The sequence below is a fragment of the Etheostoma spectabile genome, chromosome 5 (genome assembly GCF_008692095.1).
Source record: "Etheostoma spectabile isolate EspeVRDwgs_2016 chromosome 5, UIUC_Espe_1.0, whole genome shotgun sequence".
Classification (NCBI taxonomy): Eukaryota; Metazoa; Chordata; class Actinopteri; order Perciformes; family Percidae; genus Etheostoma; species Etheostoma spectabile.
In genome coordinates, this window is record NC_045737.1 from 215,615 (window position 1) to 241,133 (window position 25,519).

At 41.5% G+C, this 25,519-nt stretch overlaps 3 protein-coding genes across 3 annotated transcripts; all 3 read right to left on the reverse strand.

Annotated features, from left to right (window-relative positions):
• Window positions 1–341: 341 nt before the first annotated feature.
• LOC116689306 (protein phosphatase PTC7 homolog) lies at window positions 342–11,137 on the reverse strand. The gene is made up of 6 exons (XM_032515806.1): window positions 10,535–11,137; window positions 7,867–8,046; window positions 4,889–5,087; window positions 2,249–2,372; window positions 2,015–2,144; window positions 342–1,834 (listed from the first exon to the last, which is right to left on the reverse strand). Exons 1-6 carry the CDS (start codon window positions 10,734–10,736, stop codon window positions 1,776–1,778), a joined length of 894 nt encoding a protein of 297 aa, XP_032371697.1. The 5' UTR covers window positions 10,737–11,137; the 3' UTR covers window positions 342–1,775.
• A 343-nt stretch (window positions 11,138–11,480) lies between these two features.
• LOC116689305 (serine/threonine-protein phosphatase PP1-gamma catalytic subunit A) lies at window positions 11,481–16,871 on the reverse strand. The gene is made up of 7 exons (XM_032515805.1): window positions 16,432–16,871; window positions 15,856–15,987; window positions 15,456–15,686; window positions 13,867–13,971; window positions 13,482–13,705; window positions 12,513–12,647; window positions 11,481–12,141 (listed from the first exon to the last, which is right to left on the reverse strand). The coding sequence occupies exons 1-7, from the start codon at window positions 16,484–16,486 to the stop codon at window positions 12,052–12,054; spliced, it is 972 nt and encodes a 323-aa protein (XP_032371696.1). The 5' UTR covers window positions 16,487–16,871; the 3' UTR covers window positions 11,481–12,051.
• A 3,262-nt stretch (window positions 16,872–20,133) lies between these two features.
• Window positions 20,134–24,555, reverse strand: LOC116689310 (myosin regulatory light chain 2, ventricular/cardiac muscle isoform). The gene is made up of 7 exons (XM_032515808.1): window positions 24,439–24,555; window positions 22,694–22,783; window positions 22,506–22,581; window positions 21,984–22,088; window positions 21,788–21,866; window positions 20,548–20,596; window positions 20,134–20,457 (listed from the first exon to the last, which is right to left on the reverse strand). The coding sequence occupies exons 1-7, from the start codon at window positions 24,538–24,540 to the stop codon at window positions 20,353–20,355; spliced, it is 606 nt and encodes a 201-aa protein (XP_032371699.1). The 5' UTR covers window positions 24,541–24,555; the 3' UTR covers window positions 20,134–20,352.
• Between the last annotated feature and the right edge of the window lie 964 nt (window positions 24,556–25,519).

Here is a 25,519-nt window from a genome sequence, read left to right on the forward strand (position 1 = left end):
TAGGAATACAGTCCATCAGATTGTAAACAGTGATCTGAAGATCCACAGGGAGGAGTTTCTAAGCGTTCAATGGCTTTATCACTATTCCTAAGCTCCTGGCTGTGTGCAGAGAAGCAGATTTCAGGAGATAAAAGGTTTACCTACTGTAGGTAAAAATATCTAGTGTTAAGACAGCAGGGCATGATGGGAAAGCTGTTTTGACTCTTTTGGCTACTTAACAGTTTCCAGCTTTGTGCTCAGCACCTGGCACATAGTCAGGGGTTTAAGGAATTATGGACGTTTGCCAGTATCAACCACACCTGATACAAGGCACATTATTAGAACATTACACAAAATACAGATTTTTACTAAGACATATTTTCAACTTTGGGTGAAAGTGGTGGTAAATACAGAGTGCAAATCTATAATGAAAACATGACAATTTTTCTCATGAAATCGGCAGTGACCCGACTTAAAATTGTGCCATTGGAGATTTGAAGCAAGATGGGGAGAGAGAGAGAGACAAAGAGATATGGAAATGCTGATTGTTAACTTTCTAAAGCTACTCTGATGTGGTGATCAGTCCAAAGAATTCAACAATACAACTGAACAAAAAACACATTTAGTCACCTGACCAACTTCCACTGTGTTGAGCTTTTACAGATGCGCTTCTTCAGCTTTGTGCGCTTGAGGCTTGCCACACCGATTCAGCCCCTTTGAAAATGGAGAAGTTTGTAGCCTTCACATCCATTTCATACAAACTAATTACATATATCAATAGTCTTACTGACAAGCACACAAGTGCATTCATCACACATATCCATAGACACATCTCATGTAATCACAATCAAGACTTCTGCAGCAGCAGCAGCAGCTATAAGATTAAAGGGAAGCCACCAGTTTGACACAACATATCTGGCGAGGCTTTTGGACTATAAAATCCTCATCTTAACCACCATTAGGTAACAAAATGAGTGCAAGACTTGAATTGCACTGGCATGGAAAAGACAGCTGCTGCTCTTCTTCATCAAATCATATTTGATCACCCTGCCAAGACACTAACCACAGTTGTATAAATGTCACATACACTCATTTTTTTGCATATATTGAACAAAACATCCTAGAACAGCACACCGGTTCTCAAATATATGCTCCCAGCAGCCACATATAAGGGTCCAGGCTCTTGGACTGAGGTTTTCTATCTACCACTGTATCATTTGCTTGCACAAAGCAGCCCATTTATTAAGCCCTCATCCTGCCTTCTCCTGTGCAGTTCCCTTCTTAACACTACTGATGAACTGTATTGTTTCTCTTCCAGCTGCCCAGCATGGGGCCGCTTTAAAAGTCTACAACCCGTACCATCTGGCTACATCAACCTCGGTCTCTGAGTCTCAGCGTCCTCCCTGCCCAAATCACCCAACCGAGAAAGACGACTTGTCCTCATCAGCCACGATCCTCATCTCCAACGTACCCGATGACTGCTTATCCCTGGCAATGGGATTATCCAGAGAGCACTGGAACAGTGCAAAGATGCCAACAATGCAGCCCGGTCAAGAGGATTCATCAGGCCTCTAGTCCCCTTTATTCAGCCACTCTCTGATGTACACAATCACAGAGAAATGGGCATGTAGGAGTTTTTTGGGGGGCAGAAGGGGTTGACGGTCAGCTGGGGGATGAGGCAGAATAGAGTCAACACATGTGGGTAAAGCATCTGACATCAGTCCTTCATCCTGACCAGCAGGAATCGACGCAGTCCATCACCTGCAGAGGCCCCCCCTGTCACAGCTCTATAGATTCTAGTCGGTGTATTCTGCCACTATAGACAGCAGCACTGTGATGTCATCTGGCTTTCCTCCTGGGTAAAAAAGAACAATATCCTGTTAGGATGTGGCTAAACTAAAATGTTTTTAATATTTCAACCTAGAAAATTGCCATGTCATGTACCATTGTCCATCTATTTAATAAAGCTTTGAAAGCAAAAAAAAGCACATACGCTTCAAATTCGATTCGGTCCAAGTAGAACTGAGACACTTACCTCTTACATTCAATCCGTTGTCACAGGCAAACTGTGCAAACGGCGACATGTAGTTGGGGTCATACGCCAGTACGTGGGCCTGCTCTGCAATGCTGCGGGCAGTCTGCTGGATGCTCTCATAGTTTGTGTTCTTTGGAGCCAAAAACAAACAAAAGCAGGCATGAAGTTTGTATTGTGGACATGGTTTTAATTCACTCAAGCCATCCAACCTGTTTGGGCCTCAGTGTGACTCACCTTGAGTTTCTTCAGCTCTTGCAGGATCATGTAGTCAGGCATGTTGTCGAAGAGCCCGTCGGTGGCGGTGAGGATGATGTCACCCAGCTGGACGTCGAAAGAAGAGCTGTCTGCTGCGTCAGGGCTACAGGGACAGACACAGTCAAGTCAGGCACAGGACGCTGCATGCGATGAAGTTGGTCATTTCAGTGAGTCAAAATTTTTTAATGTTTTTTATCTCGCAGTGAAAACTAAAATACAAACTAACACTAGCATCCTCAAAGTTGTGGCCGTTTAAGCTTATTCTTTCTCCCTTTACAACCCCGTCCAGGAACTCTGTCCCGTCTGACCTGATAACTAATCTGAATTTCTGACCCAGATTCTCCTCTACCTTCCGATTATAGCACCTTACTCTACCCGGTGGGAAAAATCCACTGACAACTTAGAAAGATAAGACTCCCAATTGCTGCTGATATTTCATTTTGATTACATAAACTGTACAGAATGAGGACAAATTCAAGGAATCCTCATGTTTTTAATTAAAAAACAGATTTATTTTTTTTGAATGGACATTCGTGTTCAGTGAAACATGCTTCAATTACAAATTACAAATACATAGGCAGCAGGACCCAGTCCGCTTAGCCTCTCAGTGTCAAGTTTAACTTCTTGGAAAATACCATTACTCTGCTGCACTCCCCCGAGCCAGTTATGAATGTTATTTATTACAAACTGCATCATGAAACATTGAGCCAAAGCTCTCAGGGACAGCCTGTCCTGTGACGACTCTGAAATTACAGTTCACATGTAAGAAGGAAAGAAAGAAATACTGCAGCTAGGTAGAGCAATAGAAAGACACTATTACATATGCATTATGGGTACCTACAGTTAGATACAGTGGCTTGTGTAAGTTTACACACCCATGCTAAAGTTTATACAAATAAGAGGAATAAAAAAAAAAATTGATCTTAACGGCTTAATTAATAAAAATTAGGAAAATCCAACATTTTAAGGACACCACTTTCCTTTGTGAATGAATAATGTATTGTAAATAAATGAATGTTCTTCCTTAAAAAACAGGGGGCATAAGTATACACTCCATGTTAAATTCCCATAGATGCAGGCAGATTTTTATTTTTAAAGGCCAGCATTTCATGGATCCAGGATACTATGCATCCTGATAAAGTTCCCTTGACATCCACGATGAGCCAAAGCCATTTCTCAAATGCCACCACAGACAAACAGATTGGATAATCATACAGTGAAAGCTGTGAAACATATCTTTGTTTATAATTGCAATGAAAACTAATTTCATGAATTCACTTGTCTCTTCACTAGAGAGGGTGAAGTTGCCCACGTAGCGTAAGAATACATAGATTTGGCTGCATGTCGAAAACACAGAAAATAGCTGTTGTCACCGTTTCCCTTTCCACCTCAACATGCTCCACGCCGTTTCCTTTTCTTGTATTAAAGGAAAGTTGTTAGTGCACTTCAGTTTTGACCCTTGCACTCTTTGAAATTGCTATGTTAGTGATCGAGGATTGGAAGCGTAATCTGCCACTGTACTCAGTGTAAATCACAACTATATGACTGACTGACTGACTGACACACACACACACCCCAACTGAAGTGGTGATGCAGAGACTGAATAAAGGTCCGTAATAAAATTTAAATAAAACATTCAACACTCATTCTGTACCACTAGTGACATGCAGTTCAGTTTCATCTTCCCTCAGAAATGAGTTTAAGAGGCTCAGAATAATCTGCCTTGGTTCAAGACACATGGAGTGAAAAGGTGGCCGAGGCTGCTGCAGGATTGGCTGTAACTTCTTGGGGGGGGGGGGGGGGGGGGGGGGGGGGGGGGGGAGTCCATCAGCCCACACACAGACTTTGACCCGAGTAAGAGGGAGAGCTTGGCAAACATCCAGCGCTCGCCCTGCACTCTGACGTCTACTGAGCTATGGCTTGGCACAGGGCAGCAAGTGGCCCCTGACGCACTACACTACAGCTCGACACGGTCACCGTCATCATTCACCAAACACTGTTACACTACAGCTCGACACGGTCACCGTCATCATTCACCAAACACTGTTACACTACAGCTCGACACGGTCACCGTCATCATTCACCAAACACTGTTACACAACAGCTCGACACGGTCACCGTCATCATTCACCAAACACTGTTACACTACAGCTCGACACGGTCACCGTCATCATTCACCAAACACTGTTACACTACAGCTCGACACGGTCACCGTCATCATTCACCAAACACTGTTACACTACAGCTCGACACGGTCACCGTCATCATTCACCAAACACTGTTACACTACAGCTCGACACGGTCATCATTCACCAAACACCGTTACACTACAGCTCGACACAGTCATCATTCACCAAACACTGTTACACTACAGCTCGACACAGTCATCATTCACCAAACACTGCGGTGTGGCGCGTTGTTGGCTGAGCCTTTGTTATATCTGTGTGTGATTGTATAGCTGTATTACACCTAATGTATGGAACACTTAGCCTCCTCTCTATCAACTGTTCCATTTACTATTGGGAACAACCCCCCCCCTGCTGTATGTACTGTCCCCAAACACCAGTTTAGAGTTTATTGGCAGCAGGTGTACGATGTACTGCCTGTTGGTTGCCTCACCTGTCACTGAGGACGGCTCCTTCGGCCCCCGGGGGGGCGATGGACAGCTGGAAGGGCGTGTTGAAGTAGTGCTGCTGCTCGTCCGAGCGGTGGACCACCTCCCCTCCCCGGACCAACAGGAAGCCCGAGTCTCCCAGGTTGGCTGTGTGCAGCCGGTGACTCTGCCGGTCCAAAATCACAATGCAGGCTGTGCTGCTGCCTGCAAACGTACACAGACACACACATTTCCTTTCAGTTCAAAATGTAAATAAAACCCAAATATGGTGTGCATTGTCTGGCTGGGTCTAGTGGTGTGTTCCAGTTGAACAGGGAAGAAATTCAAACTGGAAGAAACGCCCCGGTGAAGTCAGATTTCCAACCGGAAAGTTTAAGAGAACCTCACCAACCCCAGACATCACAATCCAACATGGCTGCCCCAAGCATCAACAACAGTAAAATCTGTTTCAATATTCTGTTCATTAGCACTTTTGCCTAGTTTGTGTCTCATTACATCTGTCGTACGCACAGTACTGTCCATCTTCTATCTGGGAAGACAGATAATGCGTTGTTATCAACTGGTATTGCTAACAATAGCTAACCTGGTTATTAGAGCCTGACCGCTAAAGGATTTTTAAGGCCGATACCGATACAAATGTTATTTAAAAATCTGATATTCCGACATATTTATAAAAAATCCAAAAACGTGTAACAAAACATAAAAAGATTTCCCTAACATTTATTATCCGTTTTTATTTATGAGTTCTCACTAAATTAATATGATAATTTGTTTTATTGTCACAACGGAACAGAGAAACATCAAAATATATTAAAGTTCTGATAAATAAAAAAGTATAAAAATATAAACTTACGATATGAAAATTCAAGTAAGAGTGTTGCCAACAGGGACGTTGTAGAGAGCCCTCTGGTGGACAGACTATGCAACGCCAACACGCATAACATGGCGTTTTTATTTTATTTTTTAAATAATCATTTATCAGAATTATTTATTTGTCATTATAAATTATTCAGATGAATGAATATGATTTTTTTTTATATTACATAAATTCTGATACCAATAGTTCGAGAAATGCCTAAAATCAGGCTCTACTGGTTATTGCCCCCGTTAAATATAAATTGTTTTTTAACTTGTTACTCAAACACGGTCAACTCTGGTGTGACATCATTCCCAGTTCCCACCACCGATGGATGACAAAACTAGAAAGTATTGCTTTAAAAAGAGATCAGAAATGTTCTCATGCAGGCTACAATTTCTTTTCGATCTATTTTAATACATACTTTTCTTAAAAATGCCTGGATGGAAACAAAGCTGCAAACAGCCTGAAAACTGTCTTTTCCTCCGAGCTTTCTACAGCTACAAAGCTTAGACGATTACTCTCCGTTTATGGAACGATAGCCATCTGAAGTGTGTTAGGAAGACTGATTAATGGCGTTAGCCTGAATACACAAACTTGATGTACCACAATCGGCGTAGTGGTTTGAAGAATGATGACATGAGCCGGAGCAGGCGGATAAACGTGCAGCCACACCCTGCTGCTGAGTCATCCGGCCCACCGAAATATGCAGGGATCAACCTTGAAAAAAAAAAAACTCACGCACTGTGACTCACTCCCTTTCTTCGCAACCCCACACCCACAACCCCTCACACACAATGGAACAGCATAATACAGGGTTGTTTTCCCTGCTGCACATGTGATAAAAAGGGATGGAAAAGTACTAGCAGTGGCAAAGATCTGTTCCCAAAACATGCAGTCACTGATGTTCTACGTTTGTGTGTTCGCTTTGTTGTTGGGAAGTGGCGTGAAGGAGGAAAGGGATTCGGAAAGTGTCCCTGCGTGGAGCAAGTCAGGACATGAGACATTCCCAGAACTTCTTAATGCGATCTGGTGGTCTCTGACTCATGATGAAAAAATCTCCATCCAGCCACCACTTAAGTGAACAGGCGGAACAACCTAACCCTCGACAGTGTGCTCCAATCCAAACCACATGGAAAATGTACGGTTTCCGTGCCATGCGCAGTATGCCCTTCACCACTTTACTGTCCAGCAGAGTGCATGGTATGGACCTAAATCAGTTTAGTGAGGTTTTGAACAAGGTTAGAAGCAAGGAGTAGGTAAACCGTAGGAGTATCCCGGTCTGCAATCCCACAATAACATGTTTAATACAAAACAGGTCAGAAAAGGAGGAGACCTTGGCGGTCTTTTTTATAATCATCACACTAGATAGGATCATCACATTAACTGTAGAGGAATGAATAGGGGGATGACCAGTAGGGCTGGGTATCATTGAAAAATGTTTTGATGGTTCCTAAACAAGACTTCTTTTTATCCCAATTTTGTAAGACATTACAGCACACATCTTATTTATTTTTTTTTAGCTCCTACTACGTGAGCCCCGTCTCTGTGCGTAACCTATAGTTCTTCCTGCCGTTAGACAGCCAATCCCAATCTGTATTAGATCTTGGTGGAAGCATCCTGCATGCTTATTGGCTCACTTACGCTGATGAGATTTACTACTTAGGTTTAGAAATTTGGTATTGAATGACGAGGCATTTTTTGATGCTCGATACTTTACAAACAATTCGGTTGGTGCCTAAAAAGGAATTAAAAGTGGCACCGAGCCCTAATGACCTGTGCCACGCGAAATCGGCAGACACAGAATTCCCCACAGATGTTCAACAAAAAAGAAATCTCAGAATGTTAACACACCTCCACCCCAAGCAGATAAACAGTCCGTTAAATTCTGCAGATTTTCTGGATCACCGCTAAAAAAAAAACAGAGCAGCAGCCAAACACCCAGACGTCCTGGTCCCACAGATGGTGGACATAGCTTGAGCACATTGATGCTTTCCCCAGGCACTGGATATGAACATCCTCATAAAAACAAAATGTATTCTACAGTATAATGCATTGATAGGGTCCTGTCTACTTTAAGGTGTAATATGAACACTGGGATCCTGTGTGTCCGGTGGCTTTACTCACCCAGCAGGGGAACTTTGTTCTGCAGCAGCTCGTAGTAGCTGCTGGTGAGGACTCCCACCGGGTTGCTGGGGACGAAGCGTCCTTCCTTCACCAGCCTCTCGCATGTCTTCATCAGTGTGCCTGAAAACTGCGATGGGTCTACTCCATAGTCACGCCATCCACCTACTCCATCTGCGACACCTAAAAACACATGTTTTTCTTAATGATTGGAATTCATAATTTTCAGCTTAATAAAAGTCAAACAACTCCCCCTTCTTCATGAATGAACAGGAGAGGAATCTAAATCAAATAAATATGTGGTGTGACCAGTCTTTGCCTTTAACACAGCATCAATTCTTCTCAGTACACTTGCAGACAGTTTTTGAAGAAACTCGGCTGGTAGGTTGTTCCAAACATCTTGGAGAACTAACCCCAGATCTTCTGTGGGTGTAGGCTTCCTTACATCCTTCTGTCTCTTCATGTAATCCCAGACCCACTGGATGTTAAGATCAGGGCTGTGTTTTCCATCTGCTGCACTAAGTTTCCTTGGCTGACCACTGTGTCTATGATCCTCAACGTCGCCCTACTTTTTACAAGTGTACCTATAAGAATTGATGCTGGTTTGAAGGCAAAGGGTAGTAACACTAAATAATGATGTGGTTTAGATTTCTTTTCTTGGCTCACTTTTTTAATTTAATTGATTAAAGCATTCTTAGTTTACAGTATTTTTCCCCACACCTGCCTAAGACTTTTGCACAGTACAGTATGAATTAGGTACTGTGCCCAATACAGCTTCTTTTCTTTTTATAACCGGCTCAAGTGCAAACAAGCTCAGAAACATAATACTCATTCTTGACATTGCTCAGACTTGCTCCACAAGTGAGGATCTTGTGAGAAAACAAGAACAATGCCATGCAGCTGCACAATAAAGAAAAACAATGGTCACTTTCACCAAGATGCAAAAAGCACATCCAGTACAGAAAACAGAAAGACGTGTTCAAGAAATCAAGGAAATGTCACAGAACACATAGAAACAGCCTCCGTCAGTGAGAAGTTCCTCTTTGACGGTCACTGTTTCAGTCATTCCTGACTCTATTATAAAAGGTGACTTCATCTGATCTTCAGGGTTCTTTTCAATTTAAACATAGCTAAAGGTTGTTTTTTTTATATGAGGAAATGATCTAATTGCGATTATTTTGACAGATATTGCAATATGAGTCGCCATATTGAAGGGGATGATCAGTTTTGTATCATTCTCATTTTCACTGAAAAAAATCCCAAAAATAAAAAAAATGATTTATAGTATGATTTTTGCGAGGAACTGTACTAGGGGTGGGAGTCACCTGACACCTCCCGATACGATATCATCACGATACTTATGCCACGATACGATGTTACGATTTAAAAAAGTATTGCAATACATTGCAATTTATAACCTTTTTTCCCCAACTTCTACTTTTTCCCAATTTCAAGTGATGTCCTCGAAAGGAAACTGTCAAAATCTTTTTTTTTATCTAAAAAGAAACATTTCTGTTTGTTCATCTCACTTAAATTGTCTCCCTGCTAAATGGGATTGTCAAGCAGACAATATATCACGATACTATGCTGTTTTGACCCCCCCCCCAAAAAAAAAATCTTTAGTGTGTAGATTACAGTTTGTAATTGGGATGTTTCTGAAGCATTACAATACTTAATTCAGAATGGTTTGATACATATTTTGCCTTTAACAAAAAAAAATGGGGCCCCAACTGTGATATTGCACCCCCCTGCGATTTGGATATTGCAGTACTCCATATTGCGATTTTGATTATATTGCGATTAATTGGAAAGCCCTACTTCAAAACATAAAATCTGTGATTCCCCAAATAGCATAAAACATCTCCCCATTGCAAGCCTGCATTCATCCTACTATAGAAACGTTAATTGTTTTGTGGGTTAATAAAAGCACTTGTTCCCATAGGAGCATTTGGTCAGGTCGAAGATTTTCCTAGAAAGGAAACTTTAGCCCTCTTACTCCCAGGAATGACCATACAAGGATGGCCCTCTGCGTCCCATCAGCCTGTGCCAGAAAACAGGACAGAGAATCAGGCTCGTTCAAAGCCAGCACACAACTTTGTAACTAATCTACTAAGACCTTCCAAAAAAAAACTAATAACCTGGCTTGGTGAAATGCTTGGTCCTGATTTTTTTTATTTGCTTACTTGTGTGTATTGACTAGCACAGTGTGCATCAGCACACAGACATGCAGCAGGGCTGCACGGCCCTGCGTTTGTGTTAAATAGCAGGTTGTTTATGAAGGACTCGAGGTCTCTGAGCTGGAGAGCCATTTTAATCCAAAATAGAGACTTTAAAGCCCGCATTGTTTTTGTGTACCTGACAATGACGGCGTAAGGAATGCATTCTCCACACAACAGAGATGCAGGTTCCAGCCTACCTAGCTGAGAGAAAATGCAGCGGTGTGTCGCAGGTCATCAATCCAGAACAAAATGCAAACAAATATTTAAGGTAGCAGCGGATATGGGAAAGCACCCACTCTGTTCACACAGTGGCCACTTCCACGAGCCTTCTGAACTGTAACTAGAACATTATTTTTGCGCGCACGTGCAATCCAACCTTCGAATAAGGTATTTCAGCCTTCTGATAAAGAGGGGTGACCTTTATTGTTATTGCTTGTCTAGCTAACACTCACCCAAAACATCAGCGGTTCTGTGTCGGGCGATGAAGCATGCGTCGTCCCCATAGCACATCCCTTTCTTCAGGATGCCTTTACGAAAGTCCTTGCCGAAGCCACAGCTCGCTGTCACCAGGCTGTAGTCGCGGCCGTCTGTCTGAGAAAGTCCGCCGATGACAGCTCTGGCCACAAGTCTACCGTACGACAGGACGGACAACATCACCTACACACCAGCTCCTACCAAACAAACCGGCCAAGCTAGCAACCCTGCTAGCCTAGCGGCGATGTCCAATGTTGACTTGCTAACGTGAATGGAGATGTGCGGCTGAGCTAGCCAAGACACTGCCGCCGACAACTACAGCCGCCACGCACGCATACACAATGCCTTCCGCTGAGACTCGGGGAGCTTTGTTCCTGTGCTGTGATATCTAGGTGGGGAAAAAAATCACCGAAAAAAGTCGCCTCTTCCACTCCAAAAGACCCGTATGTCCTGGTTCTCGGCGGCCATGGTGTCAGTCATGCCTTTGAGACACTAGCTATATAACACAAAGTGCGAACCGGTTGCCCTGTGGCCTCACACGCTGAGCTCGGCTCTGCTAGCAAGGTCTTGTGACTGCTCTGACGTCAGAGATCGTTACGCAACCTACGTTTCCTAATAAGGAAATACAACTTCAGTCAGCTTTATCTTACGTAATACAAATATAAGTGGACAAATTAAGTTAAAATGGCTATGTATTTTTTTTTTAAATATTACGTTTGTTTTCATACAGACTTTGCCTTTATGCAATATTTCACACCTCACTTGCTGAATTGGATTTTGCACTATATTCTGTCTCCCCCTTGTGGGTGTTGCTGATGGGAGCCCTTCTTAAGTAACATCCAAAAGCAATTTACAATTGCATTTCAGTTTGTATTGTGATTTTTAGAAGCTCAAGTTTGAACAAATGACATTCAGATACAGATATCGCCCTAAAATACACTCAAAGTTTATTAGAAAGATTTAGACATTACAAGAGTGCTTATTTATTCATTTAGTTTAGCACAAGACTTGTTTAAAAATTTAATGATGCAGTGCAAGTCAATATCCTATGACACCAACAGTAAATAAACTGTAAATAAAATTGTATATAAGTAAACAGGTTTTTTGTGACTTTTCCCCATTGGTTTTCATAGCCATTAATACCGACATTACCGTGAGAAAAAGACAAATGAATAAGACATGAAAGGAATTGGTAAAATTGTGCACAGCTTCAAACAAGGCATTCCTGTGCATAAGTAGCCGTATTATTGAATTTTTCCTGATTGAACAGTCATATGTGGCAAAGACTAGCTGCAAAATGGAGTGCAAAACACCTGAGGTTTTCATGGTGACATATCAATTTACCCCTGTGAACAAAACAACAAAATAGTTTGCTTTCATCGGGTAGGAGTGAACATCTTTTCAGTATTGGCAACACGAAGGAGAACCAATTCTTCAAATGCAGAAAATGAAAGCAAAACAGAGGAATGAGACTCCAGCAATTTGTCACCCCCACTCATTTCTTGGCTTGCTTGGTGACCATGTTGCGGGGGGGAGTCACAGGACGGCTGCCGTTGGGCTTCTTCTTCTCAGCTGGTTTCAAAATCTGCAAAAGGAATACGGGTTGCTGTCAAACACGCCTAATAAAGACTTAATGCATACACTTGTACATCAAGTAATTTTAGAAAAAATGTAATTTACACTTACTGTGCTAATGTACCATATACGTTGCAATTGGACAACAATGAACTACCTACTAATTAACTGGTTGTTAGTAGTACTTAGTGTTTAATGTGCAAGCGCTTGATCTTAAAAAAGTGGAAATAAGGCTAATTGTCTATATAGATTTGGTAAAAGAAATGATACCAATGTGCAGGATTAGGAGACAAAATGTCAGTACATTTTATTTTATGAGCTAATGCGAGTATTTTAGGAAAATATGATTTACAAATAGGCATATTTGCCTTTGCACCTTACCTGAAAAGAGCACATGAGGGTCTCATCCACACTCATCATGGCACCAGCATTGTCAAACTCTCCACAATAGTTAGGCGCTGAGAACAAAGTGACAAGCTGCCTCTTTGCGAAGAATTCATAGCCATCCTCAACAACCTGCAAGTGAGATGATGAAAGAAGAAAATACAGGTTTACATACTAAGAAAACCACTCCGGAATCAATGTTTTGTTATGAAGAGTGTATGATATAGTCCTGTGCAATATATTTTTCAGACATTCCTTTGGCCCTACTTCTTCAAGTCTTTTAATTGTTTTCAAATAAAACGGGGGGGGGGGGGGGGGGGGGGGGGCAACCAGGGGTCTTTATCTTCAAGGGGTCACAACCCAAAAAAGGTTGAGAACAACTGTCCAGCACATAAAGTGCGGTATTGTGCCAGTTCTCTGCCAAGTATGTGTTGTACTGCAGTCCTTGTGTCAAGTGCATTCAGCATTTAAAAATATCTACAGCCGTGTCACATTTCTGTTTATAATATTTATATCTATTTATTTAACATTGATTCAGTCCTCACCATCAAGTACCTGGTGCTCTTTTTGATGTAGCTTCTATTGTACATTTGTTGTTTTATAAAGTTAATTTTGGGGGTGTTCTGCCTTATGGGCGTGGGGAGGTTCGGGGGGGGGGGGGGAAGAGAGAGACATGCAGGGAATAGTCACAGATCGGACTTGACCCCTGGACCTCTGGGTCGAGGCATAAATCTCTTTGTATATGTGCGTCTGCTCTACCAACTGAGGCAACTTGGCCATGCATATTGACTTTTTATGTAACTGAGTCTTAATGTGTCCTGCCTTGGAGTGATATGTCTTTAAAACTTTGAATGAGCCCTTTTTAACAGTACTCTTTGCAAATGCAAACCAAAGACACATTTGTGCCTGTTTGCACACAAAAAAAAAAGTATGTTCTGTTCTAATGACAGAGGGCATAGTGATTACCTGATGGGCACGACAGATCAGATCCAGGTCATGCTTGTGCAGGAACTTGGCCACCACCTCTGAGCCAAAGGTAAATGATACACCCCTGTCGTTCTCCCCCCAGCCCAAAACATCCTTGTCAGGATCAGACCAGAGCAAATCGCACAGCAGACCTTGGTCGGGCACATCAGTGGGGCGCATGATGCGTCTGATCTGCTCCATGGACTGAAGGTCAGGCGAGAGTCCTGAAACGGAACAGAGGTAAAAGTACAAATAAACACACTGATACTGAGGCCGATACCTATTACACACGGGTAAGACCTGCGTCACAAACTGCAAAGACTGCATTACTTAAGGACAAATGGGAGTGGCTGACATCAAAAAGTACAAAAAAAACAAAACACACCTCCGTGGCAGCAAAAGATCTTCTCATCAACAATGGCGGCAATGGGGAGGCAGTTAAAACAATCTGTGAAGGTCTTCCAGAGCTTGATGTTGTACCTTCTTTTACCTAAACATTTCAGGGGGAAAAAATTACATATTTCAATTATTTTTTAGCAATAAGGGCCCTTCTACTACTGCACATGCGCCAAGCTCCATCAAAGACATTGTCCATATAGACGGTGTGAAAACTACAGAAGTAGGGCTGCACAATATCAGGAAAATATCAAATTGTGATACTTCTTTGGACTGGTATTGTAATTGAGATATGATTCACGATTTTGGAGGGAATGATCATTTTGTATGATTATTCTCATTTCCATTGAAAAATATTCCACGGTGGCCGACAGGGGCAATAGCACTGCAACTTAATGAAACACACGCAAATGGACAAAACACAAGCAAATTAAGAAAACACATTCATAAAGTTGACAACACATGCGCAGCATTTAGCTTTTTTCACCCACTGCAAATCCACACAACAGAATCAAATACACAAACGTGCTGAAAATACAGAAATGATTTAAGAAAAACGCACAATCCCCGAAAACAAACGCAACACCCCCCCCCCCCATCCAGATTACACAACAGAAGTTCTTCAGGCCTCTAGGGGGAGTGATAAGTGGAACAGCTTGATTTTCAACCCTACAAAGAGAGAGAGAGAGTGAGATAGAGAGATCTGCCTTTTTATTACCAGGAGTTAACAGAGATGTCTCTGCTGATTGAGTATCACCTGTGACCTGAGCAAATAAACTGGAGACACACCTACCAAACAAGAGAAAACATATCTCAAAACATAGACTTAAAATTTACAGTCTATGATCTCAAAGTTTCACAACGGCGCACAGCTTTCTGAGCTTTAATGTGCCGCGGCTCTCTCTTTGTGGGGCCTAAAATCAAACTGTTGACTTAGCGCTCCCCCTAGAGGCCTGGAGAACTTCCGTCGTGTGATCTGGATGCAGCTTTTTTTTGTTGCATTTGTTTTCTGGGATGGGTGCTTTTCTTTTTAATTGCTTCTGTATTTGCAGCGAGTTTGTGTATTTGGTTGTGGTGTGTACTTGTACGTGTTTGCTGAATGCTGCGCATGTGTTGTCAAATGAATGAAGGTGTTTTCTTATTTATGATGCAGTGCGTTTGCCCCCGTCGGTCACCGTAAGGATCCGTACCAAAAGACAATTTATATTTCCTTTAATCTGTAGGATTCTATGTGTAGGACGTCTCTTCAGCACCACAACACTTACTTCAGAATGGTTTGACACACATGTGTTGGCTTTAACAAATATTGGGCTCCACTAAGTCTCAATTTCGATAAAATTGCAATTATGCAGCCCTAAAAAAAGCCAACATTTTTATGTGACAAAGTGAAATTCAGCCACACAGTATGGAATATAAGGAACAAATCACAGAATTAAACTCAAACCATCACTACTATAATGTGCAATAGAACTGAAACAAAATGCTTGTACAAATAGTAACTTATTTATATAGCACCTTTCAAGAAACCCAAGGACACTTAAAGAATAATTTGACTGGCCACAGAAGCACAATACTCACACTCATCATAGAAACCATATATTCTGTTGATTGAAGCACACTCATGGTTTCCCCTCAGCAGGAAGAAGTTCTCTGGGTATTTGATTTTGTAGGCCAGCAGAAGGCAGATGGTTTCCAAAGACTGCTTCCCCCTGTCCACATAGTCACCCAGAAACAGATAGTTGCTTTCTGGAGGGAAGCCCCCATACTCAAACAGCCTCAGCAGGTCATAGTATTGTCCGTGGATATCACCTGCAGGACAAAACGTAAATTAATGCACCATAATGAATTGCATGCAAATGTATTGTAATGTGGCATTGTCCCCCTTGTTGAAAAAATAAACAATTTTTCTTTTGCATTTTTATAACACCATACACATATAGTTTATTTTCGGATGTATACACATTCAAATCTTACTTACCACAAATCTTGAGAGGGGCCTCCAGTTCCAGAAGAATGGGTTGACTGAGAAAGATCTCCCTGGACTTCAGGCATAATCCACGAATCTCATTCTCCTGCAGCTGGACATTCTTGCCAGGCTTTGCCCCTCTGACTGACAACAAAAAAACATAAACAGAGCTAAACAACAGTTGGAACAGTTCCAGCACAGTTGACAATGCCTGGTACGGTAGCTATCTCTATGCTGAGGCTGTGTGGGACAAAAGATTAATATAACGTTACATATCGCGCCGAAATGCGCAATTTATTTGTGTTCGAGAGAATTACAATGTGTAGTGGACCAAGTACCGGGACCGTGCCATTCAGGTACACTAGCATTCTCACCCCAGAAAAACATTAGGTGAAAAAAGGTGACCATTAAAATTGACGAACTAACGTTAGCTAGTTATTTTACAAGATGTTGAAAAAATACGCTACAGTCAGACGCGGGACGTTAACGGTATCTAGCTAACTAGTCTAGCGGTGCTCATATCAACATGCAGATCACAAGTAATGATTTAGCTAGCTATACGTAGCTAGCACTTCAACATTTCCTTACCTTCTAAAAGACGCTGGATGATACTGTCTATGTTGAGCTTGTCAACGTCAGCCATTGCAGCGTTGGCGTTAATAAAATCGATTCAGTGAAATCTAAGGTCTGAGCGTTAACCCACTTGTGAAAGCTAGCCCGCTAAGCTAACCTGGCATTAGCTCCCTGACGTTAGCTAGCTTCGTTAATTTTCCGGGCTGACGGTAAATATGTTGATGGTGTAACCCTGCTTCTGTTCAGCTGTTCGTTGACACTTCAGACAGTCTAATAAGCGACTTATACATTGCAGTTTAGAAAATGTCTACATCAAATGTTGGCTTTTGCTAAGAAACAGGGACTAAAAAAATAAAAAGTCAAACGCACTAGCTAGCTGCTAGCTGTTAGCTAGCGATGGTGACCCTTCTCTGTTTTTCTCTGCCGCACCTTGTACAGCTAGCCAGCTGCTTCAAGGAGGCTGCCGGTAGCTGCTCTGCTGCTGCCCCCTACTGTCCTGGGTGGAGAACAACTCTTTAACCCATTTAGATAAAGCTGAATTTGAGAGTGTAAAAAAATACAAGAAAAATAGTAACACGTCAACTTGATAATTCAGTCTTCATGAACCATTGTGAAGACAGAAATTCCCTCTCATGAATTATAAATCAAAGATTTTGTAATCAAGGATTTGCTCTGGTATTTATACAGTAATTAAGCCATGGCCCTGATTAAGACTGCTCATACAAGGACAGCACTATTTGAAAGCACCCTAATTACATTAATAGAATATTAATATGTATAGTTAGCCTATTGGAGAAAAACAAGCTTTTCACTTTTACTACATGTTAGGTGCAGTCATTCGTTCAAATGCATTGTCAAGCATTTGAAGTCAATGTAGGTTTAGTTAAGGTTAGATGATTGCTGTTCAAGTGAGCAGTATTTTATTTGCAGTATGTCAAATTACAATGCAAATCATATGATTATAAAATTTTGGTTTGGTTAAAAGAGAGAGCTTAGTGGCCAGAATAGCTCAGTTGGTAGAGCGGCCTCACATATATATAGAGGGTTTACTCCACAGTGTAGCGGGTTCAACTCTGACCTGTGGCCCTTTGCTGCATGTTATTCCCCCTTTCATGTCTTCATCTGTCCTGTGAAAATAAAGGCCTAAAAATGCCCCAAAATATAATCATGTACATAAATATAAAATTATACAGTAGCTTAACTTTCCTGTTGTCTTCCCGCCAACCTGGAAACTTGTTTTTTTGAGTCAAAATTTAAAATGAAACCCTTTTATCAACCTTATTGTCATCTTTTTCGACCCTTTTGTGTCTTTACTCCAATGACTTTGGGACTTTTTCAACATTTGTTGACTTTTTCTGAGCCTTTTGAAATTTACCCAAAACCCAAATTTCTGATATAGAAACTTTTTGGAAAAGGGGTAAAATTGGCCTTGGAGACAACAGGAGGGTTAATCATTGGCAATTCCCTAACAATGATAAGCCTAGATGTGTTAGTCAAAAACATAGCACTGGTTTGAAATAGCTTCAAATTTTCCTGGTAGTTTATCCAGCGAGATTGGGTACATGGGGGTAATTGACAATAATTATTGGTATATTAATTTCAGCAGCATGCACATACTCACTGGACTCAGCTGGACTCACTGGTGACGGTGGCAGAGAGGAGGACATTGGACAAACTGCTGGACATTACTGACATGCCAGCCACCCACTGCACACCGTATCAGCACCAGAGGAGCCGGTTCAGTGGAAGGCTGCTCCTTCCCAAGTGCCGGACCAACAGACTCAAGGACTCCTTTGTCCTCATGCCATCAGACTATACAACTCCTCACTAGGGGGGGGGGGAGAGAGGAAATAGGACAGAGAGGACCATACACAACATACATACATACATACATACATACAGTACACATAACATACAACATACATACATACATACATCCACATACATACACATCACACATACTACATACACATACATACACACATACATACATACATACATACATACATACATACATACATACATACATACATACATACATACACACATACATACAACATACATACATACACACATACACACACTACATACATACACACATACATACATACATACATACATACATACAGTACACACATACAAAACATAACATACCATACATACATACATACACACATACACACATACATACAGTACACATACACACATACATATATACATACATACACACATACATACATACATACATACATACATACACATACATACATACATACATACATACATACATACATACATACATACAGTACACATACACACATACATACACACATACATACACACATACATACATACGTACATACACACATACATACATACACACATGGACTTAAATTCACACCTGGTCACTTTATAATAATTTCTTCAACACTGGACTAAACACTGACACTTTAATAATAATTTATGGTCTTTTCTTTGTTAATTTGACGAATGTTCTTATTGTTGTTATTATTTTTATTGGTATTTTGTTGTCTTTATACTGTCTTTTTATCTATTTTTTATTTATTTTTGTCTTGCTAAAACTGCTGCTGGAACTTTCAATTTCCTGCGGGAGTCATCCCAAAGGATCAATAAAGAGAAGTCTAAGTCTAGGTCTATACCGATTTTGTTGAAAAACAACAACAACCTGATCTCTTAAGCATTTTCACATTTTAGTTAGCTGAAAGTCAGATAACGGAAAACACAAGATTGTGTCCACAACAAGCCATTCTAAAGGCAGAAGTAGAGCTCTCAAGTATTTATTGGCAGTGATATTATAGCCTATAAAAACAGGGAACAAATTCATACACTTCCTGCTCACGTTATGCTGCTTACACAGTACTTTTATGTCATGTAGAAATTGTTATGTCATGTAGCTTAGCCAAGCACGTATGGAATCTGGCAAACAAACAAAAAATTTCCTTTATTACATGCAACACGTTTTCAATTTCATAAAAAATTAACTTAAGTTGCACTGTTAACTTTGGTTACAGATTAAGTTGACCAATAACAGAAAGTAAACAGCACATACTATTTTCATCAAAAAAGGAGCTGATGGATGTGGATTCAATTGCAAAAAAATTAAAAATACAATTTATTAATACATATGTTTTTTAATCTTCCGAGGTTAAAGTTAAAGAGAAAAGACTTTTTTCCCTCCCTAAATAGACACGGTAGGCTATCTGTGCCCTGCCTAAGTGTTCAATGAGAGAAACTGCTCAGACACATATACAAATATTTTTTATATTTCATTTAATATACCGGTAGCCTATTTTTTTTTTATTGCTGCACACTCAGGACTGAAACTTAAAGTCTATATCAAGCTTATTCTAATAATTCTAATTGAATATCAATACTGAAACGGCGTTTTTTTTTTTAGCTTTGGGAAGCAAAGCCGCTCTCAAATCTATATTCCTGGAGCCAAATGGAAAAGAGCAATTGTTGATCCTCACATTGGGATTAGCTAACATCCTCATTAGCCTGCGTGTTTAACCTCCTGACCCCAGGAAATCTCCCACATCATCAAAACGTTGTGATTATGCCAATGTGTGAGTGGATCTTTGCAAATATCTTCTTCCGTGTTACCGCCAGTGATGCAAACCCTCCCTTCCCTTATTCGTTCAGCAAAAACATCTCATAGAATGTAGCGTCAGAACATATTACTGAACACTTCCTTTGCTGTGATCTCATAGATTTTTATTTCATACAGTACATATCAAAAGATCACATGTACACAGTGTGGTAGTCTCCCACTAAAATGAGTACGTAATTGATGCATTCATGCAAAAATAATGTATTTTTTTTGAATGAACGTGACATATAAAATATTCCCGCTGCAGTGTGTGTGATATATTTGGCACAAATGTGACCTTTTGGTTTAATTGTCCAGAGTGCAATCTATTCTTGGTCCTTCTCTTCGCCGTGTGTGATGATGTGGACCAGATTGTTGTAGTCTAGGTTTCCTGCTACATCCGGTGGGAAGGCGGCAAACATCTGTTCCATCTATAGGTATAAAGTACAGTCAAAAGGTACATTTTTGGAGTGAATAATGTCTTAAATTAAACTTATCGATGTCCGAGGTGGAGCTCTAACCTCTTCCGGGCTGAACCTGTCCGCCTGGGTGGTCAACATCTCTGTCACACTGTAAAGACAAGCAGCGATGATGAGCACACCGGGCACCAGGGCTGGGTATCGCTCAAAACCTTTCAATACCAATACACCGTGACTTTGACAACAGTTCCTAAACTAAACTTTTTTCAATACCCATTTTTTATTAAATGGTGCAAATCTTTTTATTTGTTTTTCAGCTCCTACTACGTCAGCCCTTGGCTTTCTCTGCACGTAACATAGGGTTTTTCCTGCGTGTCATTAAGACGTGTGACGTTAAATAGCCAAGCAGCAGCATTACCAGATCTTGGTAGAAGCATGCTGTTGAGATTTACTCCTTAGGGATTGAAATTTATATTGAATGAAGAGGCTTTTTTATGCGATAGAGGCAATTCAGTCGATGCCTTAAAAGTAGTGCTTTTAAAGTAGTATTCAATAGCGATTAATCACATTAAGATCAAAGTTAACTCGCAATTAATTGCAAATAATCGCACATTTTTATTTATTCTAAATGTCCCTCTATTTCTTTTTGTCCCATTATTTTATGGAAAAGTGGAGTGGCTTGCTTTGTGCAAATGTATTTTTTATTGAAATCAACACTAGCATGTAGCCTACTGTAGTGTTTAATTTCACACATACCATTCTCTCTTGGAGCAAATGATTTTGAGGGGGGGAGGGGGGGAGGGGAGGAGAATTGACATTAGCTGTGTGCTTGGCCATCAAGTGGTATTTCAGACTGGACGTGCTGTGATGATAGCTCAGTTCTCAACAACCAAACACACGGATCACTTTGGTCTTGTCAATGGAACCATTTGGCAACTTTTAATAAGTGAAATTTCCATTCAGAATCTTATTGGCGTCCATTTTGGCGTCTCACGCTCGCCATCCACTCAAAACGTAACGTTACTACTCTTTGGTCGCCTCGCAAGCCCAAACAAGTGTGTGTGGCGTGCCTGTTTTTCTGTTTCCGGTCTAGCTAGATCTGGTGTGGTGTTGTAGTTTTTCTAACGTCGCTAGTTGTTGCAACAGCATGTGAAAAAAAGGACAGAGGCCAAAAAGAATGTTAATCTTGATAAAAAAATATGACGCCGTTAAAATGGGTTTGCGTTAACGCCGTTAATAACGCGTTTAACTGACAGCACTACTTAAAAGTATTGAATCCGGTATCCAGCCCTACTGGGCGCTCACCTCATCCCACAACAGAGCACTATAGACTGGTACTCACAAGTCTTTCTTTAACGTTCCCTTCCCATCAGGATCAAAGACTTTAAAAGCGTTGAGGATGGTCTCCTCCGGGTCAGCACCTGGAGGGGAACGGTGGCAGCTCGGAGTTGATGTAAAACGTAAACAAAGGAAACATCTTTTTTTTTCCCAGAGGATTGCCATAGTCCTGAAATAACATCCAGAACACGGGCCCTCACCTTTTAGTTTCTCTCCGAACATGGTGAGAAAGACAGTGAAATTAACCGGTCCTGGGGCCTCCGTCAGCATCTCATCAATCTCTTCTTGCTTGACATTTAAACGGCCTAGAGAGGGAGGGGGGGGTCAAAGGTTTAGAGCGGCAACTAACGATTATTTCCACAATTGGTCAATCTGACTATCGTTTTCTCGATTGATAGATGAATCGTTTGGTCAATAAAATGTTACAAGTAAAGCGAAATAATGCATCCTAATATCCCAGAATCCTAATGTGACAGCCAGTTTACTTTACACAAGACAAAGAAAACAGGAAATGCTCAGAAGCTGGAACCAGAGAATGTTTTGCATTTTTGTTTGAAAAAAAAAGTACTTACAAGATCAAATGAAAATATTTTTCTCGCCCAATTGCTCCAGCTCTAACAAGGTTTACAACTGGGTCCACTCAAATGAAATGTGACAATGCGGAACCTTACAACTCATAAGAGACACATACAAACAGTAAACAGACACACGAGCAGTCCTACCTAAAGCTGCAAAAGTGTCTCTCAGGTCATTCTTGTCAATGAAACCGTCTCTGTTTTGATCCATGATAGTAAAAGCCTGCAGAAGTTTTATTGTTACATGCCGTGTCTCCTGTATGCACAGTAAGCATCCACCACAGAGTAAACTGCTCAAATTCTATGGGATAGAAAACATTTGGCAGAGCACTGACTTCTTTGAACTCCTGGATCTGGGCCTGTTCAAACATGGAGAACACATTGGAGCCGGCTCCGTTGGATCTCTTCTTCGCCTTCTTGGGTGACTGCGGAGTTTGGACAATCACACTCTTGATTAGATTCAATAATAATAGCACGGTCATCACCTGGCTCTCTGCTCCAGCTCCACTTCATTATCGGTTTTACTGTGACACATGCTCTTATGATAACGAGCCAGTGATGAGCAAACTTACAGTGTGTGTGTGTGTGGGGGGGCACTAATTGCACAACAGGCAAGGTTTATACCGGGGCACGCATTTCATTAGGAGGGATTACAAACACTGTCAGTTTGTTATGGAAATATTTACTCAAGCCTCCAATTTTGTGAGAATGCAGACTAAGCCTGGGGAGGGTGTGGTCCGCTGCCCGCTCTCCCACAGTCCCAGGATCACACGGGGGATTATTCTATAGGGCCTGGCTGGGTGATGACAGGATGGTACACTGAGCCCTGTTTGATCAGAAATCCCTGGGAGGCTAGGATTATGTCGAGCTATTTACATGACTGCCAAGGAACGGGGAAAAACAGCGTAAGGGGGATGCAGCGCTACGACATGATATTGCTCGGATTCACGGGCCTCTCGACAGCTGCTGTCTAACCCTCGTTGTGGATTAGCTCTGGAGCACTTGTATATCTCAGGGACGGGACCTCTGGCGCTCAGCTCAATTTATTTCTTTATTTTTGTTTTTAAGAGGATTCCTGCAATCACGGGATGCGAGGCAGAATTGGTTTCTTGATGCTGCCCAGGGCAGATCAACCTGAAAGGGCCAGCAGAAACCTCCAAGATACATTTATGGGCGGCTGTGGCTCAGTGGTAGAGCGGTTGCCTGCCAATCGGAAGGTTGGTGGTTCGATCCCCGCCCCTGCACTCATTGTCGAAGTGTCCTTGGGCAAGACACTGAACCCCGAGTTGCCCCCGGTGCTGCGCATCGCAGTGTGAATGTGTGTGAATGATGAATGTTTCCTGTAGATGTGAAAGCGCTTTGAGCAGTTGTTAAGACTGTAAAAGCATTATATAAATACAGCACATTTACATTTAATTATTGTTGACCTGTTTGTAGCCTGTACTTGTTGCTCATCTCTCCTCCTTTTCTTTCTTCTTTTTTTCCTCTCCTGTTTCCTCTACTCTTCTCTCCTTTTTTTCTTCTCCTCTCCGTATTTCCTATCATTTCCTTTTCTCAACTCACTCTTGTCTCCTCCCCTCTGACAGAGATCGTTAGCGGAAATAAGAGGGAACAAGGGGTCTTCTCTTTTCTCTCCTCTCCTTATTTCCTCTCCTTAACTTTCCTCCCCTCTTCTTTGATGTTCTCTCCTCTTCTTCTATTACCTCCCTTGTTTCCCTTATCTCCTGTTTTCTCTCCTCTTTTCTCCTCTCCATGCTACAATTACCTATTCATACATTTCTTTTCTTTTTTTGTTTCAGCATTGCGAGCAGACAAATCAAACATCATCAATGGGACAACTGGAGCGATGATCTTTTTGTTGTTGATCTGAATTCAGTGTCCATATGCATATTGACATGGGGTAAATTGGTTCATTATCATTGGTGTGAGAAGAGCAAGACGTACAATTCATCAAAACATGCCATGACAGTCTATCATGTAAATATGTCATACAATATACTTTTTAAACACATTCAGCAGAAACAGAACGTCCCCTTAACAGTAATAGTACTTTAAACAAATGAAATCTGTATCCACTCACCATGTTTCGGTGGTATTGCTGATAAGGACCAAACAGAATCCCGGGTGCTTTGTGATGAAGCTGAACACAAAGGGGTAGATATACTGTCCCCTCTCCCCACATAATGGGGCATGCCTATAGTCTATAAATACTCCTTTCCTTCTTTAGTCAGAGGGTCAGGTAAGGAAGACAATTCCCCCTCCGCCACCACTCCCCTCACTCACATTGTCCAACCATTGTTAGAGTTCATGAGATTTAGGGATGATAGCCAAACACACATACCCCATTGCTGATACCCAAGAATAACAATAGGACATAGCTTTGGCTCAGGAAGGACTGTTGTTGGTGACTGACAGTTGCACTTGATGGGATCAATCACCCAGCTGTCCTGTTAGTGCTCCACAGGGACCAAAGTGATGTTATAATGGAAGCCGTTTCTGGGTAGCACAATAAACGGAACTGTTAGCTGAAGCGTCCTGATCCCCAATAAGACTTGATCCTAAACAGCCTGTCACACTTTGGAAAACATTAGTAGGGAACAGGGTTTGTATGATGTGTTTCATTAAGAATGTTGTTGGTCTCTTGCAACGATGTTGGACAGTTATGAAATGGAGCTAGTTTAGACTCTGTTTAACTCTTTGTAAATGGACTGTATTTATGTAGCGCTTTTCTAGTCTTAGTGACAACTCAAAGCACTTTAAACAGTACAGGCACAATTCACACAGACACACACATTCATACATACACTGGTGGCTGAGGTTTGCCACACAACGGGCCACCTGCTCATCAGATAAATATTCACTGGCGCAACATTGGGAGCAATTTGGGGGTTCTTGCCCAAGGGCACTCTGACATGTAGACTGCAGGGGACAGGGATCAAACCACCGACCTTCTGATTGGTAGCCACAGCCGCCCTTGGTGTCCTACGGCTCGGTGTCCTCAACCCTTTTACTGTCTTCCATTGGACCTTGCACTTGTCATCCTCTTGGGTCAAAACTGAAAATCAACAGTTTTTCTGATGTTTTTGTTCCTTTTTTCAACACTTTTCACGCCTTTTAAAAATGTTTTTGGCGCTTTTTTTTGCCGTTTTACACTTCTTGTA

Coding starts and splice junctions, on each gene's coding strand:
- LOC116689306 (XM_032515806.1), bottom strand. CDS start 10,736: ATGTTGTCCGTCCTGTCGTACGGTAGACTTGTGGCCAGAGCTGTCATC. Junction 5,088..7,866: donor GAACAAAGTTCCCCTGCTGG/GTGAGTAAAGCC, acceptor GTACGTTTGCAG/GCAGCAGCACAGCCTGCATT. Junction 2,145..2,248: donor AAGAGCTGAAGAAACTCAAG/GTGAGTCACACT, acceptor TTGGCTCCAAAG/AACACAAACTATGAGAGCAT.
- LOC116689305 (XM_032515805.1), bottom strand. CDS start 16,486: ATGGCTGACGTTGACAAGCTCAACATAGACAGTATCATCCAGCGTCTT. Junction 13,972..15,455: donor ATATGGTTTCTATGATGAGT/GTGAGTATTGTG, acceptor TGAAATGTTTAG/GTAAAAGAAGGTACAACATC. Junction 13,706..13,866: donor GATCTTTTGCTGCCACGGAG/GTGTGTTTTGTT, acceptor GTTCCGTTTCAG/GACTCTCGCCTGACCTTCAG.
- LOC116689310 (XM_032515808.1), bottom strand. CDS start 24,540: ATGTGGGGAGAGGGGACAGTATATCTACCCCTTTGTGTTCAGCTTCAT. Junction 20,597..21,787: donor GGAACGTTAAAGAAAGACTT/GTGAGTACCAGT, acceptor TTGTCTTTACAG/TGTGACAGAGATGTTGACCA. Junction 20,458..20,547: donor ACAGGTTCAGCCCGGAAGAG/GTTAGAGCTCCA, acceptor TTATACCTATAG/ATGGAACAGATGTTTGCCGC.